At 44.7% G+C, this 20,805-nt stretch overlaps 1 protein-coding gene across 2 annotated transcripts in view; it reads right to left on the minus strand.

Annotated features, from left to right (window-relative positions):
* MYO5B (myosin VB) overlaps positions 1 to 20,805 on the minus strand; it is a 374,307-nt gene that overhangs the window by 151,642 nt on the left and 201,860 nt on the right. For both annotated transcript variants that reach the window (XM_054986803.1, XM_054986802.1), the window contains exons 7-10: positions 18,260 to 18,341; positions 13,925 to 14,032; positions 11,483 to 11,592; positions 7,306 to 7,571 (exon numbers count right to left, since the gene is read on the minus strand). In XM_054986803.1, the coding sequence (XP_054842778.1) occupies positions 7,306 to 7,571; positions 11,483 to 11,592; positions 13,925 to 14,032; positions 18,260 to 18,341 (566 nt within the window). The remainder of the gene's footprint in view (positions 1 to 7,305; positions 7,572 to 11,482; positions 11,593 to 13,924; positions 14,033 to 18,259; positions 18,342 to 20,805) is intronic.

The following is a 20,805-nucleotide window of genomic DNA, read 5'->3' on the forward strand; positions in this document are numbered from 1 at the left end:
ACAAAGTAGTTGTCAGACTGCACTTCAACAGGAAAGAAGAAACCTTAAGAATGAACAGAGCATGGTTTCCAGTGCTGAAAAACACCAGGCTAACAAAACATTCTATCCCGACAATAGCCCTGCAGAGAAGATTAGCACATCAAGCCCCAATCCATATGCAAAAGAACCTCCTCAGGATACAGTGAAGCCTCCCGCCATTAGCATTCCACACCCTGGGAAACTCTTACAGGAGGACTCAGCTCAACCCCACCCCTCCTGAGTAGATACAAATGGCCTGCCAACATCTTTTGCACACTGTGACACGGAGAGATCTCTGTCTTTTGGTGCTACACCTCTGAAGATGCCAGCCACAGCTGCTGGCGAAACGTCAGGAACTACAATGCCAAGACCACGGCAATACAGCCCGGAAAACCCACAACAACCAAGTGTATGCTTTGTTATTTTCTCTCCTGCATACACACCAGTCAGAACGACCAGCTCACAACCACCTATGGCCATGCTTTCACTGTTAAACAATATACTCTGCTAATGGCTCAAACATGGAATACTTTAATTAGGTTTCTGGGGCCAACATACAATTTATTTATTGTTGCCAGCCTCCAGGATGGGGGCCTGGAGATCTCCTGAAATCACAACTGATCTCCAGACTGCAGTGATCAGTTCCCCAGAAGAAAATGGCTGCTTTGGAGGGTGGACATTCTACCCTGCTGAGGTCCCTCCCCAAACCCCGCTCTTCTGCAGGCTCCACTCCCAAATCTCCAGGAATTTCTCAACTCAGAGTTGGCAACCTTACTGATAATACTCACCTACCATACAGGATTCTTGCTAAGATGACAAGAGTCTGATTAGCAAAGCAGATTTTTTTTTCTCCCACATTTTCCTGCTTCCATATCCTATTGTATCTTTTTCACTGAATGTCTGAGCTGCTGTACATTATTGTACTTTGCTCAATGAATGCCCTGACTGTTGATTATACTGTATTTTCACTTGCAACTGTGTAATCCGTCTCAGATCCCACAAGGCAGACTACAAATAATAAAAATAAATAAGCAATTTCGAATCTCCTTTGAAGACTAGGCAGCGCCATACCAATGCAAATTATTACCTATTACCCTGTCCGCTCGCTGTGCTATTTGCCCCATGAGAAAAGGCATATTAGCACCACAAGAGTACCTGTATTGTTTTTATTTTTTTAAAGAGGACAGCCTTGATCTTCCACACCTAGGTTAGCTGAAAAGAAGATAAATTGTGCAATATCTTTTTAAAACCCTGAAAGAGGAAATCTGCTAATAGCACAAAGCTGTACTAATTCTGCCCCCCTGCTGTGCAGTGTCAGCTTGATCATTACTTCTCTAGACAAAATTTTGAGACAGTATACTCAGGATGGTCTTGGAAAATACACACAAGCCCACTTATTCTCAAAAAAGAAGGAAGGAATGCAAACATAGATTTTTTTAGCATAGCATATTAGACCCAAAGGTTCTACTTCAATAACAAGTTGCTAGTGGTATGCAGATTTTGAAACAATCTGAAATTGTTTTTTTCCTATAAACGTTTTCCCTATAAATTTCCAATAAACCTTTTCCATATAAAATTAAAACTGGGTATTTACTACACAGGGAAGAATGTTGTTACATAGTAGGGATGCCGGTCCCTGCCAGGGGCGGGAGATTCCCCGCTACCACCCTACACCCCCTTACCTGGCCAGCAGAGGGGGAATGTATCTCCTGGGTGGGCTGTCAGGTGACATGCTCCTGCGTACCGCAGCAGCCCAATTTGGGCTGAATTTGGTCTGAATCAGGCCCAATTCAGCCAGATTTGGGCCCAATTCAGGCCCAATTTGGCCGCTACAGGGTGAGGGAGTGCTCATGTGCTCTGCAGTGGCCCGATTTGGGCCCGAATCAGGCTGCTGTGTGGCATGGGAATGCTGCCATGCTCTGCAGCAGTTGGATCCGGGGTGATTCGGACCTGATTCATCACGAATCATGCCGGATTTGGTCTGAATTGTGCCACTGCATAGTGCAAGAGCACTGCCACGCTCCACAGTGGTCTGATTTGGCCCGCTTCAGGCCCAAATCAGGCCAAATTGGATCCAATTCTGCCCCCTGGGAAGCATAGGAGCGCTCCCAGGACAGCCTGTGACCAGCACTGATGATGTCACTTCCCAGAAGTGATGTCATTGTGCAAGCTGGGTGCATGAGTGTCGTGCACACGCATGGGAAAAGGAAAAACCCAAGGTAGTAGCTGGGCCCCAGATGTCCTGCAGTGGGGGGTGGGGTCAGCGGAACTGGCAACCCTATTACAAAGTACAAATCACACTTCAGTGCATCTTCTTTGATTTCGAGTGTCACAAATGAATAAAAGACGTTGAAGTGAAAGAGGTGAAAGAGATGCCAAATGCCCCAACTATATGCCAAAGCAGAGAAAGTGGTTACCAGTCTGTGATTGAAGCTGCCATTAACACAACGGGATACAGTTGCCAAATGACCAAAGAAGCCAATAAGTATGGAATTTGCATGCCCCATTAGCACGGGACTTAGTTAACTACACTACAGCATTGCTTACTGCTATACTTACTAACTGGAGGCAAAGATAAATTATGCATATGTGCCAGCCACAGCCTGGTGCTCCAGAGCTCTCTGTAGTAACGCAATGAACCGGGATGCATATGAAAGCATATCTGGCTCATGATAAAATTTTCATTGGCGTCTACGGTACTTGGCCAGTTGCCTTTTCCTCCTCATCTCCTTGTTAAGCTGCACTGAAGCAGACACTCAAATGTTGGTTCAGCATTATCACATAACGTTAATGTGCCACAGACCTATGGCACACATTCTACACAGGCTCTTTGTGGCTATGGATCATGTATAAGATAGTCAGTGAAGGGTTTGCAGCAGTCTCCAACGTGCTGCCCGTGGGCACCTTCTGAAACCTTTCATGGCGCCCACCAAGTGTTTTTAGGAAGTGAGTGAGATCAAGAAGGGGGGTTTGCCCAGCAAGGCTTCAGATTGGCCACTGGAGATTTGATTGGATGAGCAGATTTTTTAAAATGTTGTTTGGCAGCAATTGCCACCACAGCACAAGGATCTTCACTGTACGACAGAAGCTGCAACAGCCATTCAGTGACTGGCTCCGCCTCCCGTGATAGACATTTTGTGGCTGCCATTTTGTGGCTGTGCCCACCACGCTGTGCCAGTATCCCAAAGACACATGCAGATTCAAAAAGACTGGGGACCCCTTGTTTAGGGCCTTGCTGATTAGTATAATTAGTCGGAAAGATATTCTTTTTCCAGTCCAATAGGCAAGAGATCTTGAAGGATGTTTTGTTTTCCTCTGATGTGGATGGCTTGACTGACCATTGTCTGTTGGAACTATTTCTCACTACTCAACACGATGTCGGAGGGGAAATATTCCTGGGGGGGTGGGGGGAAGGCTGGCTCTACAATAAAACTGAGTGAGGCAACTTTATCAACTGGAAGAACGTGTGTGATGGCTCATTGCCAGTGGTGGTAACTTCAAACACTTCTATCCCGCATCATTCCTTTACAAATCAGTTTAAAAACAATTGTATATTATAGCCATTAAACATTAATCTGAGAGCCAATGTGGTGCAATCTGAGAGACGCGGGTTCAAATCCCCAGTCAGCCACGGATCGCAGAGGATGACCTTAAGCCAGCCACTTTCCCTCAGCTTCACCTACCTCACAGGGCTGTTGAGAAGATAAATGCAGAAGGAAAGAACCTGGTATGCCACCCTGAGCTCCTTCACTAAACAGAGAAGGCACCATTTCAATTTATTTATCTACTTTGCTATACTCTGCCTTTCTCCCCCAATGGAGTTTCTTACATCATTTTCAGCTCCTCCATTCTATCTTCACAACAACCATGTGAGGTAGGTTAGGCTGAGTGTGTGTGACTGGCTCAAGGTCACCCAGAGAGCTTCCATGGCAGAGTAGGGTTTCGAACCTGGGTCTCCCCAGATCCTAGTCTGATACTCTAACCACTACACCATACTGCCTTTTCTTGCCACATCTGAAAATGCCTGAAGAAAGAAGCATCTTCCTAATCCACTCATGTTCTACTTGGGGGAACATTTATGAAAATTTGGGGCAGGGGATGCCTGGTTTCACCTTGGGGGAGGGAGGCAGCTAGACCTGGCGAGTTCCCCCCACTCTGATCCATCCATTCAGAGCCTCTCATTGAGATGTTCAAGAAAATGAGAAGAAAGGAGCTTACTCGCCCTAACAGATAAAACTCTTTTTGCTATAAAGATCATACTCTTGACACACTGTTGGCAAAGCTGCTTACGCTGCAGTGCCCCCTTTGATCAATCAAACGTCACTTTGGCTCAGCTTTTTTTTTTTTTAAAGGAGCAACCTCTCCCACCCCCGCACCATCCCTGACAAATCATCACCAGTGGATGAGCGAGGAGGGGGGAAGGTTTCACATTAATAAGCATTTTCATATCTACTCTACTCTTTTACGGATATTATCGGCAAAGGCAAGTTCCTGATCACAGTCCCTTGGACTAAGAGTTAAGCTACAGGAGACGAATTACACGAGGAGGAGCACGTGAAGGGAGTCGCAAAGTTAGATGGGAAGCTGAGTTTTAAAAGAGATCAGAAAGCTTTGTCAATTTCCCCTCTCTACAGAGCCAGGGAGATCCTTGCTCAGAACATTTATTGCCTCTTTGCCTCCTAGAAGGGGAAGTGAAACTGACAGAGCCTTCCAGAGGCAAAGAGGAAATTAACAAACCCTCTGAGGAGCAATCTAGGTGGCTCTGTAGAGGGGAAATTGACAAAGCCTTTTAAAACTCAGTTTCCCTGCTAACATTGCGACTCCCTTCACGTGCTCCTCCTCGTGTAATTTGTCTCTTGTAGCTTGGCTCTAAGTGTATGCTTCTCTGCCTTGTTCCCAGCCCTCTCTTTTTCTTCTCAATAACAACTTTGGTGTATTAATCTCAGAGTGCAGTGTGAGGCTATGGCTCAGGTGCAGAGAATGTGCTTTACGTTTGGGAGGTCCCAGGTTCTATCCTCGGCATCTCCGGTGAAACAAAACAAAAAAAGATTAGGGCCGATTCCAGACGGCCCCCCGCCTCGCAAAACGTCGCGCGCCATCGCGCGTCGTCGTGCAGAAAACGCGAAATATCGCATTTTCTCGCGTGAGTTTTGCGCGACATCGCACAAAATTCGCACGAGAAAACGCGATATTTCGCGTTTTCTGCGCGACGACGCGCGACGTTTCACGAGGCGGGGGGCCGTCTGGAATCGGCCTAGGTGATGTGAATGACCTCTACCTGAGACCTTGGAGATTAGCTGCCAATTAGATTAGACAGTATTGACCTTGACCGACAAATGTTCTGGACAAACAGCCAAACTAGATGTGACTTTTAAAAACGAGATCGGCATGGAGCCAACCTGTGTTCTGCCCAGTCAAACAGCAGCTCCAGAGGAGGGCTTCTATAAAAAAGGAGAGTGCAAATGGGCTCAGAAAGCTTTTGCTGGGGGAGGGACAGCTTCGGCTTTTCCACCAGGATTGCTTCCCTGTGCAAAAACAGTGCAGAAGGGAGACATTATCCCAATACTGCTACTCTGCATGGAGATATTGTGTGCACATGTGGCAGCAGAAACAGGAAAAACCCCTTCCCTCCCTGCTCTGTTTTTGCATAAAAGAAGTAACATCTAGTTTGGCTGTCAGAAATAAGGCACTCATGCATTTGTGTAGTGCTTGGATGGGGGACTCCACTGGAAATCAAGAGAGATTATAAGGATTTGCAAGGCTCGCTTTAACAATTCCAAATTCGGGCACTTCTTTCTTACAATTTTCCAAGGAAGTGGAGATTCTTTCTCTGAGACAAAAGGCTAAAAGAAAAATGGAGTTTCTTTTGGTTAGAACAGAAGGGGTGATCAAGAGGGAACATTATGAGAAAGGTGCACGCCGTTCTCTAGGGTGTGGAGAAAGTGGTATGGGAGATGTTGAGTGATTCCGCACACGTTGGATAATGCACTTCCAATCCTCTTTATAGATCATTTGGAATGGATTTTTTTGTGGGCGGAACAAAAAATCCACCTTAAATGATTGATAAAGTGCATTGAAATGGCATTATCCAACGTGTGCGGAATCAGCCATTATTTCATTTCCACCCTACTCTGTTGCCAAGGGCATCAGGGTGATGAACAAAGTTCTCCAGACCTCTGATTGGCCCGTATAACAACCCTATCGCACCAGCTTTTTTTGGATTTGAGTCCTCTAGAAACGAGGCAGGACATGTTCCCACAGGCACCTTATTCTAACTGCCACAGGGTCCCAAGTTGCTAGATGATCTCCTCTTCAGCCATGTTCTACTTTCTCAACAGGAATGCCTTTTGCCGGCGTCTGAAGCCTGTAGAAATGTACCAGCTCAGACCTGCTGAACTGCAATTCTCTTTTTGACTCTTTAAAAGCTCTTCTTCAAATTAAGAATATCGCTTTTCCTGGCTAGCTGCTCCATATCCTCCTGGACATACGGGAATCATGGGGAAATGATGTCTGTTGTGGCAGTTCGACTCCCGCACCTTCTCTTTGCACCTTAGTATGTAACGGTCAAGTAACGTTTTTTATGGGGATGCAGAAGCAGTAAGAAAAAAAAATCTTGTAAAGTTACCAGTAGCAAAAAGGAAAAGCTGAAATAGTGGATGATTGTAGAGATACGATTTAGATGATTGTATGATGTCGTTTATGTTTGAGTTTATCATTTTATATAAATAAAAAAACTTTTTTAAAAAAGCGTATATAGTTGACTCAAAATTGTCCCATTTACAAAGTATTATTATTATTATCCTAGACAATCACCCTGTGAGGTGGGTGGGACTGAGAGAGCTCCTAGAAGCTGTGACTGACCCAAGGTCACCCTGCTGGCTTCAAGCGCAGGAGAGGGGAATCAAACCCGCCTCTCCAGATTAGAGTCCTGCTGTTCCTAACCACTACACCAAACTGGTCCCCTGGCAAGCTTCCACGGCAGAGTGAGGATTCAAACCTGGGTCTCCCAGATTGTAGTCTGCCTCTCTAACCACTACACAACACTGGCCCTCTTTAGGAAGAGATGAAAAAGCTCTGCTGTTTGCATGGCCATTTTCTGATTTTCCAATGTGACTCACACAGCACCAATTGTGCCATACCCTTTCCTGCTCCAGCCCTACCGAGCAAGTGCATGGCAAATTGAGTCATTCTTCACACTCAGCTACACAACAAGCCCTGGTAAACAAACAAACAAAAGCTCCACAAACATCAAAGCAACAGATGCTTTCAAAAGCCCTTTCTGCCTACCCGTAAATGTCCAGCACCCCAATGAAGGAGTGTTGCTTGACCGTGGTGTACAGGGCTTTGTTGATGTGCTGCACAATCCAGTTGAACAGCTGGGCATAAATGTGCTTGGCCAGCGCGTTCCTGGCGTTCACCGCTTGCTGGGCGGACATGGTCTTGATGTAGGTCTCCGAAGTGGTGACCAGCTTCCGATGGCAAAGCCAATGCTCCATCTGGCTGTGCTCCACGCCCAGCAATCTGCAAAAATTATGCAGGTGTTCATCTTGTTTCTAGGACATAAAGAAAGACATTCGATTCAGCAAATGCATGCAAGCCAGACGACAAGAACACACCCGCATTTCTGAATGCGGGGGAGTGGACAGGATGGGGATTTTGTATTATAGAGGCAAAGCTCAGTTTCAAAACTATCATCCCCAGCCCTCAGTGTAGTTTAATTTATCATAATAAGCCACACCACAATACTGGTCATCAGGAGCCCTAAAAAAATCCTACTACTTAACATGCTACTATTTAAACATCCATCCGATGCCCCACACGCTGCTAATTTCCAGGTCATCCAAGAGTTAATGTCCCAACTAGAGATAGGCACGAACCCAAATACGCATCAAAGTTCATCATGAACCGGGCCGGTTTTTGGTTCGCGAACTGACGGTTCATTGGAACTCATTTCTGACGAACCATGATGAACCACTATGATTTTTGAGCAGTTCGTATGGTTAATTTTTCAGTTTGTCACTGCAGACAGTCTGGTGCCAATCAATCTGTTACCTAGGCAACGGGGGATGGGCTTTCTGCAGACATTCTGCAGCCCGGAAGTGACGAACCAATGAACCAAACGAACCGGTTTGCAAACCAGGCAAGTTCATGGCGGTTCGTGGTTAGTGAAACACGACGTACCACGAACAGCAACAAACTGCAACGAACCACCATTTCCCCAGTTCATGCCCACCTCTAGTTCATATGATCTAGTATGAATCACTATCATCATGAAGCAACGTTTTTTACTGGCAGCCACCATGAATGGGGATCACAGATGGGGAAATGCACTACGCAATGTCCCTGACTCACTGTGAATTGTACTAGATGGCACAGCTGAAAAGCGGAAGAGGAGCCACAGGGATGCCAAATCCTATAGCAAAATGCAACTTCTAGACCAGGGGTCTCCAACCTTTTTGCACCTGTGGACACCTTTGGAATTCTGATACAGGGTGGTGTCAACGTTCATTTAATAAAAAAGTAGAGAGGAGATATACAATTTGTGCGATAATGGGGAGGGTCCCTTGACAAAGGAACAATATGCTAAAAGCCTGGAGGCCACAGTTACCACTGTTTCCTGTACAACCTGTGGCTTAGGATGTAAACAAGAAAACTGAGCTGTGAACAAGAGCCACACCCTCCAATCCTCTTCTTTGCAGTTTCCATTTTGTTACACAGAGTTGTCTCACTGCTAATTAAACGAGGTAATAGACATTTCTGGCATCATGCAGCTACACTTACATTTTAATTAAAACAATGCCAAAAATCATTAAGAGGAGGCAATACTATTGGAGAAGATTTGTTCAGTTACCCTGTTTGTCAAAGCCCTGAAATCAAACAATCCACGACGACATCTCCAGGGCAATATTAGCAGCCGCTGCAAAACGCAAGCTTGTATTTTAATTTAAAAAAAATAATAAAACTACCCTGAATGAGACAAGACAATTGCCAATAGGATCAATAGATTTACTGAAAACATTACCGCTGCATTTGTACTGCTGGAATAAAAGCACACCAAGAGGTTGTCAACAGTCTAGAACAAGTTCTCTTTCACAGGATTGATTGGGGATATATCCCCTGAATTGCCTCATCTCAACCAGAGGTATCACATTACATTAGGTGAGTCAAATTTTGGATGAATGGGGGCTGCAGGTTCCCTCCCAGAGCATCTACATGATGCCAGCTCTCTCTCTCTCTCACACACACACACACACAAAACCACAAATGCATGAAGTCAACCTGTCCAGTGCAATACCACTGGTTCAGGTAACCCAAAGTTATCTTACTGGCTCCAGTTCTGTCGGGTCTCAGGCAGACGTTTGCATCACCTGCTACCTTTGTTTTTCAAGCTGGTGAAAGCAGGGATTGAACCAAACTTTTCCACCTTTTTTCCCTTCAGAGCTTTTATGAGTTAGAGCTCACATCTTCAGATGCTATTCCCACATTTTTACAGGTGAAATTATAGAAGGGGAGGAGGAAGGGAAGAGTTAAGGGCACAGGGAGGCTCAGTATGAATCCTGTCTTATCTTCCAGTCCCTCGCACAGAGAGTCACACCTGAGAGCTGAACTACAAGAGATGAATTACACGAGGATGCTCATGTGAAGGGAGCTGCAATGTTAGCTGGGAAGCTGAGTTTAAAAAGAGACCAGAAGGCTCTGTCAATGTCTCCTCTCTACAGAGCCAGTAAAAAAAGCTCCTCAGAGGGTTTGTTTATTTCCTCTTCCCCTCCTAGAAGGGGAGGTGAAACTGACAAAGACGTCAGGAGTGAGGAGTGATCTTTGCTGGCTCTGTAGAGAGAGGAAATTGACAAAGCCTTCCGATCTCTTTTAAAACTCAGCTTCCCGGCTAACATCGCAACTCCCTTCACATGCACGACCTCGTGTAATTCGTCTCTTGTAGCTTAGCTCTGATTTCTGAGGGGATTCACACCAAGTCTCTCTCTGCCACGGCTAGTCCTCTGATTTGTCCAGAACATACTTGCTTCAATTGTCAACTTTTAACGCTGGGTAGCTACTCACTACTGTTCCCACTTCAGTGACTTTCCTGTTGGAAAGAAACTGTTTGGCAAGGTGGATTTGATCAGTAAAGAAGACTAAAGTCTGATTGTATAGCTGGTCGGCGGAATGCAGCCTTGAGATAGATGGGGAGAGACTTCTAGTGCACGTTGTTTGCTTGACGGGGGTTGGGGGAAATACTGCTGCTTTCAGGGTCTTGGGTATTTGTCTGTTTCTCCCTTGTTCCACCAGTATATTTGCCAATAAAGAAATACTGCAAAAACGTAAATATGTCTCCTGTACTCTTTCCTTACATACAAACTGCCATGTAAAGGGTCAGTCCCTGGAACTTCGCACAACTCCAAGATGAAAAATAATACTTAGGGTGTCCCTTCCATTCCATGCAATGGCATTTAGCTGGATTCAGAGGCATTTCAGGGGGCACAAATAGTGTGTCCCACACAGGGTTGCCAACCTCCAGGTGGTGGCTGGAGAATTACAACCAATCTCCAGACTACAGAGATCAGTTCCTCTGGAGAAAACGGCAACTTCAGAAGGTGGACTCTATTTATTTATTTATTGGACTTCTATCCCTTCCTCCCTGCAAGCAGGCTCAGGGTGGGTTACAACAATAAAACATAATTTATATTTCAAACATCAATAAAACAACAAAATTCCTATAACACCACTCCCAGACAGCGGGCCTGCAACCCACCCTTGCCAGTAAAACACCAAGGGATGGGCAAAAAGAGGGCGAACAGGCCTTTTTGATCAAACTGTAACCCATATGGTGGGATAGATAATCACATGGCCCCACTGCCAGGAGACTAGTGGAGAAGCTTTCTAGATGACTGCTCATCCGGCCTCAACCATATGCCTGGTGGAACATCTCAGTCTTGCAGGTCCACAGGAATGATAAGAGATCCTGGCGGGCCTGCGTATCCTCTGATAGAGAGTTCCACCAGGTTGGAGCCAGGACCGAGAAGGCCCTGGCTCTGGATGAGGCCAGTCTGGCCTCCCTGGGGCCTGGGACCACCAATAGATGTTTTTTGGCTAGTGGTGAGAGACGGTCCCATAGGTATGCCGGTCCCTGTCCGCTAAGGGCTTTAAAGGTCAAAACCAACACCTTGAATTTAATCTGGAACTCCACGAGGAGCCAGTGTAGCTGCTGCAAGATGGGAGTAATATGCATCCTATATGGGACATTGGTAAGGATGCGCGCAGCAGCATTCTGGACCCATTGTAATTTCCAGGTCAAACCTAAGGGAAACCCTGCGCAGAGCGAGTTACAGTAGTCCAGTTTGGATGTGACCATTACATGGATCACTTTTGTTAGGTCTATGACAATGATCTCCCTCCCCAGTCGCTGCCCCCAAATCACCACGAATTTCCCAACCTGGAGTTGGCAACCCGCCTCCTAAGGCATTACCAGTATCGTGCAGGACTCTCCATCACGTTCTGGTTGAACGTCCACGTTGCCGAGGTGTAAGATGGCAGCCAGTATCTTAAAAATGGCCATCTGATGGGATTCCTTCACTCCTGAAAGAAACAATCGATACCGAATTTTCACCAAATGAATAGAATGAGAGTTGCTTGTACACATTTGCAAACCAGCCACAGGGGCTGAATTCTGCTCCTACTCTGAGCTTTTTCTTAAAAACCCCAAAAGGCAGGTTTATAAGCCCTTAGTGCTATGAAGAGAAACTGGAAAGATGGAGTGTAGTGCCCATACAACTCTGTCAGTGGTTGGGGGGGGGGGGGTTAGTTCCTCTTTGCCCCACTCATGATTAGAATGCTGCAAAACAGTATAAACTGCAAAATTAGGCAAAATCAATAGAGCTGATATATGATTTGCCCGATTCACCTGATACAGCATTAAGTTTTCCTTACAGCATTTTTTAAGCTTAATGCACTCAGTTCCATGTATAAATTCTGATCATTTTTATGGTCCATCTCTCATGCTTTGGGTAACTGGCATGCCCCAAGACCTCTCCTGCAAAACTATTTCGCCTTTACACCCACAAGGTTCCATAAAAGTTCCATACCAACTTGCAAGGGATTGCCACTGATTCTAACTATTCATTATTGCATCATTTTGTTTAAATTTAACTGGACAGATTATGACTTGTTTCTGAATAACAAAGATTCTCCAATGCTTAAAGCAGAATATTAAAAAGCAGAATTAAAATCAGCCACTTCAAGAGCCAGCATCCAGGGTGATCCCACAGGTAGCAATCACAAACTGAGCATGTGCAAATGGAGGGATTTTTAGAGCCACGTTGAAAGGGGTCCAGACTCATGAATGTGGGGAATCAGAGCAAGCATTCGGTTCCATAATTTGAAGGTCACTATCCCAAACACTCATCGAGCAGCAACCTGAACTGCCCCGACTAGTCTATGCTCATCAGAGCTTGGGAGACGAACAGAGGAGGCCACAGTTACTTGAACGGGAGACCATGAAGGAAGACCAGGGTCGCTATGCAGAGGAAGGCAATGGCACTTCCGATCATCTCTTGTCTTGAAAACCCCATGCGGGGTTGCCGTAAGTTGGTTGAGACTTGACGGCACTTTATTGTTATTAATTAGCAGCACCCACCAGCATAAGAGATGACGGGATCACCGCCTGCAATACTGCCCCTGCCGATGGAATTAACAGACCGGCAGTGCAATCTAAGCAAAGTTAGACCCTACTAAATCCATGCACTTCAAACTGCTCTGTGAATCAGGCATACAGACATCATTTCTATGAGCTCAAACACAAAAAGGACTCTTTTTTTTGCTCCCTGTGACCTCTCTCACAGCCAAAGCAGAAGATACAAAATCACCGTGTATTCATGAGGTCTAGAAGCAGAACCGTATGACAGCTGCATAGAATAAGCTGCACTGAAGATGTAAAGGTACTCTATCTAAAGCAAAGGTATCTATCTAAAGAGGCGTGATCTGGGGGAGCCCAGTGACGCCTGGTGTGGGCTTTCGGGGACCACAGTTCTCTTTGTCAGAGCAACTGGCAGGGAGAGCTGTGGTTACCGAAGGCTTATACTACATAGGAATTGGATACCTTCACTGCTACAAACTGACTGCACACCAAAAGGAGATGTTTACATTTCCAAGCAAAGGAATGTTTTGATTGCCTCTATGCTAATTGCATTCTGTCTTCTTGTGATTTATGCCCCCTTCTCTCTCTTTCCCCCTCCTCTTCTGTATCTGCCCAGTTTTGATCAGGCATCTGATGAAGAGAACTTGATTCTCGAAAGCTTATGCTATAATAAAATTGGTTAGTCTTAAAGGTGCTACTGGACTCTTTTTGATTTTATCTAAAGCAAGCCACAGGAAGAGGCCAACTTTTATTCTGTGGGATTCCTTGTGGCTTGTAATTGGTTGCTACTTGTGAACAAACAACCTGGAGGGTGGAAAAGGACACAGCTTCAGACAATGCCCACCCCCGCTGCAGCAAGAGCCAGTTTAAAAGAGGCACCCCCTCCTTGAGAAAGAGGGAATGTTTCTTCTAAGATACTGCCTGACGTTCACACTCAAAATAAATCCATTTAAAAACAAACAACCCCACCCCCACTTCTGCTCAATTCATCAGGGGTGCGTTTAATTGCTCAAAAAGCTTTTTAACTGGTTAGCTTAACTGTAGGTCTAATACGAAAATCGATAAATACAACCAGAGCCATGTTCTGAAAACAGCTAACCGCAAAAGCAAGGTAAAACCAGTTAAGCTTAAAGAAAAAAAATCACACCTCCAGGGGTCATGCTATTGCACATTAACGCTTCCGTGGCGTTATTCAAACCTTTTGCGAATGCCAGCGGTATTATCCAAATGTTCTACTGGGAAGTTGTCCAAGAAATCTTTAAAACCATCTCTTACCGAGCAGGGTGAAAGCCTGCCTGGTTTTCTCAAAATCACTGGCGTCATCCACTCCATCAATAGAGGTGTCTCCTCCTTGGGCTGTGTAGAAAAAGTCTTCCGCGCATGCTGAGAGGGAGGAAGTGGAGAAGGCAGAAGGCACGTTAGTAAAAACAAAAAGAATATCGGCATCCAATTTGTATTTACCTGTGCATGCTTTTTACGCATTTTACTTGGCAGCCAACGCCACACATCCTTTTTTCCCCGCATGCTGCATCCCAGAAAATACTGTGAACAGCGGTAGCAGATGGCATCTCAGCTCAGGTATAGAGCCTGATGAAAACTCCACATCTGGATTTCTTCATGAGAACATTAGTGCCTCGCTAAAGAGCGACTAACTTTCTTTCAAGGTCCTTTCAGACGTGTGCCAGTCTGGAAAGCAATCTGGCACCTTGTCTCCTTTTGAGGCTATAAATGGCACCACACCATGCCTCCTCTCAGGAAAATTTACTTCAGGGGAGGTATGGCTATATGTCACTTCAGACAGCATGGGGGCTTGCATCTGCCTGTTCGGAAGCTTCAAGATGTAGTATGCTGAAAAATTAAACATCTTGTGCTGGGCAAGGAGAATGTTTTTCTTTTGACGTTGAGCGCCAGTCAAACAGCCAGAGTTTCATTTAGTTCGTTCCAAAATATTTCTGCCGTAATCAGCCCTGAATTTTTCCAAAGTTGGCTTATGAGGATGGTGCAATCCTAAACAGAGTTACTCCAGTCTAAGCCCATTGATTTCAATGGGCATGGACTGGAGCAGCTGTGCTTAAGTCATTGTTGCACTGCACAAAATGTGTATTTTCTACCTGATTATACATAGAGCATACATACATATAACAAGCTTTTCATGATTAGTCCAATGGTTCTGCCTGAATACCTATGCATCTAGTGAACTTTTCCCGACTAAGTCCTTTGCTTCATAACTTTCAATTTTATCTTCTTGTCATCAAATGTCATCACTCAGGCGAATAAGAATTTTAACATTCACTGTGATGCATTGCATGACAACTCTCTGTGTGTGCGTGCATGTGTGTGTGGGCAGGGGAGACAGGGAACTGCTGGTAAAAGGAGCATCGAGGGCACAGAACCATGGCAAAACACATCTCTATACACACATCCTCTCTCATGCATGCAAGCTCTAGGACCAGTTCACACATGCACGTACACCACGTGATCATTTGCAAATAAACGCCTGAACCAATGTCGTCTGAAAACATCTTTTCTGAAATTAAATTAAAACTCCCTTTTGTGCTCGGTATGCTCTGGGCCCTCTGCTCATGGAAGTCACACCATTCCGTGCTTCACTTCTCAAGGGACAAATACGCATGAAGGAATCAACACTGAAGACTTATATACACAGACTAGCTTGATAACCATGCTTCATTGCGGCGTTTAAGTACTTTAAATCCAGTTACAATATTTATGGGTATGTAACATTATTTGGTTTGGCGGGGCAGTGGGGGGGTTGAGTTGGTTTTGTAGTATAATAGCATAGTACTCGAGCTTCACAACATGTTTGAATAAAGCGAAGCGTGTTATCCCTAGGAGTTTTGTGCTGTCTTTCTTCCACTTTCTGCCATTTCCTTTACCTGATTTTTATCTCAGAACGTAAGAGTTCCACAGCTGACCAATCAGAGAGAGGGGGGTGCAAGCAGGCAGGAGCCTGCCAGCCACATAGGAAAGCCAGGCCCTACAGGGAGATTGGAAAAAAGCAAACAGGCCGTGAAATCTAACTAATAAATGTTTCTATTGTAAATCAATCAAATTTAAAGCAATATTCCAGTCAACTTAAACTAAAGGAACCCAAAGCACATTCAGATAGTAATTAAAGGGCCAGAACTGTTAATACTCACAAATAAGGAGTAAAGTCAAGATCTATATTCAGTCCTCTGGTGCTTTGTGCTTTGGGTTTTTCTCCCAGTCCCTTGATATACTGCAATTAAGGTCTTGCACTTCACATGCACCAAAATGGAAGGCAGATGCTAAAGACAAGAATATTGAGTGACTAGTGGAAGTGTATATGTGAGTATAATTGCAACTAATATTGTTAATTATTGTCATATATGTATAAAACTAATTATATTGTGGACCTCTTAGGCTTGGACTGTGACTGCCAGGATGAAGAGATGAAACGGGCAGATTGCTGGCTTCCCGTCGCAGTTGTGCATCTATTCTTCTCTGCCGCTTCTCATTGTCATCATATGAGACCATATACACCATTTCTTTAAAGGAATTTATTGCACTGAAGACCTTCTTGCATTGTTATACCATAAACTTATTGGGACTTTGGTGATTACAGTATAGACCTCTGGTCAATTCTAGGCACATAGCACTTTAATATTGCACAGGAATTCTTGTTGAAGTATATTTGAATTACTTTATATGATGCTTTGCCCTTTGTAATCACCCACCTTGTATGTCTGTATATATTGTTCCTTTTGTTTAAGTTGACTGGACTGTTGCTTTAAATTTGATTGATTTACAATAGAAACATTTATTAGTTAGATTTCATGGCCTGTTTGCTTTTTTCCTGTATATTACCGTGATACTCTCGCTTCCTACAGGGACATTGGCAACCCAAGTGAACTTTGAGGGGAAGACTGGGAGGTGCATTTTACCTCAGGACACATTCAATGACTCCCAATAGCAACTGCAGACAGTTTAAAAGGTGGGGATTGAGGACCAATCAGGCCACATATGCAAATGACCTCTGTGTTCCGTCTCGAGGGGGGGGATGAGGTGTGGAACGTTGTGAGCCCCAATCAGCCCACATATACAAATGACCTTGAAAGGCTGACCCAATCAGGGAAGAGTGGCTGAGCGGCAGTGGACGGGGGCACAAGCAGGCAGCAGCCTGCCAGCCACACAGGAAAGCTGTAGGAACACACATTTGACCCCTTTTTACCCCCTGAGGGGGCGAATTTCTTAAAATCCCTTCATAGTGGGTGTTTACATCATGAAAGGAATGTTCTTCTCAAGTTTCATCTTTCTAGGTCCAGGAGTTTGGGCTGGACATTGATGAGTCAGTCAGGACACTTGTCTTTATATATATAGAAGACATTGACGCTACAAATATCCGGGGGGGGGGGAATCCACAATTTTTCTTGTTTCCATTAACAACAACAACAAAATCCTTTTTGGGACAGGGTGTCCCAAGTACACATACCAATTCACACCATTTCCTCTGTCTCTCTCACACACTCCATTCACGTACCGCTCTCTCTATGATACAAGCATCCCCAATGAAATCCGCATCTTCTCACAGTTGCTTTACAGTTAAGAAGCAGAGAGTCAGAAAACTCTACACATATCCCCTCGTTTGGACTACAATGGTCCTTGTCTGTAGGATGGTCCAAAGGCCGACAGCCAGATATTCACCTAAGGCTACCTTCTGAATTCATGGCTCAGATGAGATTTGAACGGGGGTACCTGGTGGTTCACAGCTCAGTCTCTTAGAATCTGCATTATATTAATTCTTGTGGGTAGCAAAACAAGCAACAGGTAATGTGGCTTTTCTTTTCCAGTGGGCAGACTGAATATGCCAGCCAACAATAAGAGAATCTGGTGGAACCCAACTGCTGAACCGGCTGAATAACAGACACCAACCTGTAAGTAGTAACAACTGCTTCTGTGGTGTATTAACTATCCCGAGTCCTCATTGGGTCCAAGCCTGAGACTATAAAATCTGCATTAGAATTCCAGTTTAGCAGCTTGGATTTGATAATCTCAGACATGGACTCAAAACAGACTTGTGATTCGTCTTTCTTTGCTAATTCATCAACAGTTGGGCCATTTGGAGTGGACTAAAGAGTCCAGTAGCACCTTTAAGACTAACCAATTTTATTGTAGCATGCATGCATCTGACAAAGAGAGCTGTGGTTCTCGAAAGCTTATGCTACACTAAAGTTGGTTAGTCTTAAAGGTGCTACTGGACTCTTTACTATTTTGCGACTACAAACTAACACGGCTAACTCCTCTGGTTCTTGGAGTGTAGCATGTATTTTCTTTTCATTTGTGCCTTGCAATATAATGTAGCACGCCCTGGCATGAGAAATTGGGCCTTTTGACCTCTCTCTGTAATAACCCTCCCCACCCCATTTTTGGTTGTTGCTTTGGTAATAAAACTCTCTGTCAACTGAATGTGTAACCATGCATCCAACAAACCTGGTTCTGGCTCACAAAAAAAGCACATGTCATGATTTCATGAGTCGTTGGTCTTTAAGGTGAGGCCCTTGTTATTTTGGCGGTAACAGAGGAATATGGCTTCTGCCCGAGAATTTAAATATACACGGCCGGCATACTCACTCAGTGAGAGATCTTTAAATTCGGGAAGCCCAGAAGAGGCACAGAGTTGATAGAAGATGTGATAGTTCCGCTCATCTTCTGCCTGAGAAGTAAAACAGCCTCTGCTTTAGTGATAATGGCTGGCATTAAGTATCAGTTAGGAGCACCCCTTGCCCTCTTCTGAAGATCTGTCTGAGAGCCAAGCTACAAGTGACTTGTTTCACGTGGAGAACACTTGATTGTTTTCGCAAGTTTTCCTGGGAACTGAAGTCTGAGTGTCCTTCCCCTCTATGTTAGAATCGCTGCCTGAAGAGCCAGAGAAAGCCGGCGGCAGCAACAGCATTTGCAAATCGTTCCTCCAGTCATAAGCCTGCTGGACAAGAGGGCTCTCAACGATCGTTTGTGGGGGGGCGCAGCTGCTACTTTCTGCCTGGGCTGGAGCTTCACTGACACGGTGGCTTTCTCCAGAGCAGCTCCCCAGGAGCAAGACGCCCAGGCAGAAAGTAGCAGCTGCACGCCCCCAAACAATCATTGAGAGCCCTCTTGTCCAGTAGGCTGGAGGAACGATTTGCAAAACTGCTGCTGCCGCTGGCTTTCTCTGGCTCTTTGGGCAGCGATTCTAACAGAGAAGGGAAGGACACTGGAACTTCAGTTCCCAGGAAAACTTGCGAAACCAATCAAGTGTTCTCCACGTGAAAAAAGTCACTTGTAGCTTGGCTCTGAGCCTCAGACATCAACCTACCCGCCATCCAAAGATCAGTTGCACTTTCTTTATGCAGGCTACAAGTCAGTTTTTTAAAACCATTTTTTACAAGCAGAGAGTAAAGAGGAGGCAGATCTGTAATTTACCATTTTTGAAAGAAATGTCTCAAACCACTGTTGTTGGAAACCAGTGTAAGGTATTCCCACTGAACAGTTAAAGAACTGTGTTAACAGTGGGAATCTCCGAGGATGCAGATGAATCTATAGTTGAACTGGAATTCTGACCTGGGTTTACTGTCATTTAAATCTGATAGTCACTTCAAAGGACAGCTTCAAGAGAGGCATAAAATAACCATGGCTTCAGCTACTCCTTAAGGGCTAAGAGCACGGCCTATTCATGGACTCTGAACAGAATTGCAGAATCAATATATTTCACATATCACTATAAGATACCTTGATGGAATGTGAGCTTATACATCAGAATAAATCAGGTTTTAGACCCATGAGGCACTGTGGGGGGGGGGGGGGTTAAACAACTGAGAAACCTAACCTCTCCAGCCCAAATATTCTCTTCCAACATAATGTAAACTCCAGGACACTTCAGTGGGCCAACTGCTCCATTGGGCTGCCCTTTCTCCACCTTCAGTTCTCAACTACCCTGGTCTCAACATAATCCATGCTGATCAGAATTAACTTTTTTTTTTGAGAGTTTCATTTATAACGTGATTTTTTTCCCTGCACACATAAACTTTAGTATATAAGAATGCTGCTATATTTACTTTAGAAAAAATCTTGAATTTCCACTCAAAAGAACGTTTAACATAGTTTACATTAAATAGTTAAAATACAGCAATTAAAACATCAAAAAAACAACTATAAAACTACTGGGGCAAAAACATGCCTTTTATTTATATGCCACTCTGACCCCATGGTCTCACAGTGAATTATAACTGGGTTTTGCTGCCTATGAAATTGGCATTTGACCATGACATTTTCGAAAGAACACTGCAGGCTCATGAAAAATTGCTAGGGGAGGAGTCATTCTGTAAACTCTCCCGCAATACATACCCCTGCGTAAATTTCCAAGGGCTTGAACAGGTTAATCCCACACTCCATCTCCTGTAATTTTTTCTTTAACTGCTTCTAATACTCACATAAATACATGAAGCTGCCTTATATCAAATGAGACCCTTACAGTGAAATCTTAAACAGAGTTACTCCAGTCTAAGCCTATTAAAATCGTCGGTCTTAGCCTGGAGTAACTCTGTTTAGGATTTCACTGTTAGTCTAGCATGTTCAGCATTATCCACTCTGACTTTCTCTCACCAGGATCTCAGGCAGGGGTCTTTCCCTAAACTGCTGAAAAGGATCCCTAAAAAGTTGATCCTTTTAACTGGAAATTGCCAGGGACTCAACCTAGGGCCTTCTATGTGCTCAGTTCTATCACTGAGCCATGGCCTGTACCTAAGGTTGCCAGCTCCAGGTTGGGAAATTCCTGGAGATCTAGGGGGTGAAACCTGAAGAAAGTGGGGTTTGGTGAGGGAAAGGACCTTGGCATGGCATAATTCCATAGAGTCCACCCCCAAAGTAGCCATTTTCTCCAGGTGAACTGATCTCTGTGGCCTGGAGACCAGTTGTAATTCTGGGAGATCTCCAGCCACTACCTGGAGGCTGGCAACCCTACCTGTACCATACCTTCTAGAGCATGCTCAGTTCTTGTTGGGCTGTTTGCGGGGGGTGGGGGTGGGGTCCATTGGCTTCATTTACTGTCATATTGTTCTTCATACCTAAGGAGTCTCCTGTATAGGAAGACACCTCCATCTTGTCGGAAGACGGAGTCTTGTTTTACCACTTTTATGACTGGC

This window comes from Eublepharis macularius, chromosome 8 (assembly GCF_028583425.1).
Source record: "Eublepharis macularius isolate TG4126 chromosome 8, MPM_Emac_v1.0, whole genome shotgun sequence".
Taxonomy (NCBI): Eukaryota; Metazoa; Chordata; class Lepidosauria; order Squamata; family Eublepharidae; genus Eublepharis; species Eublepharis macularius.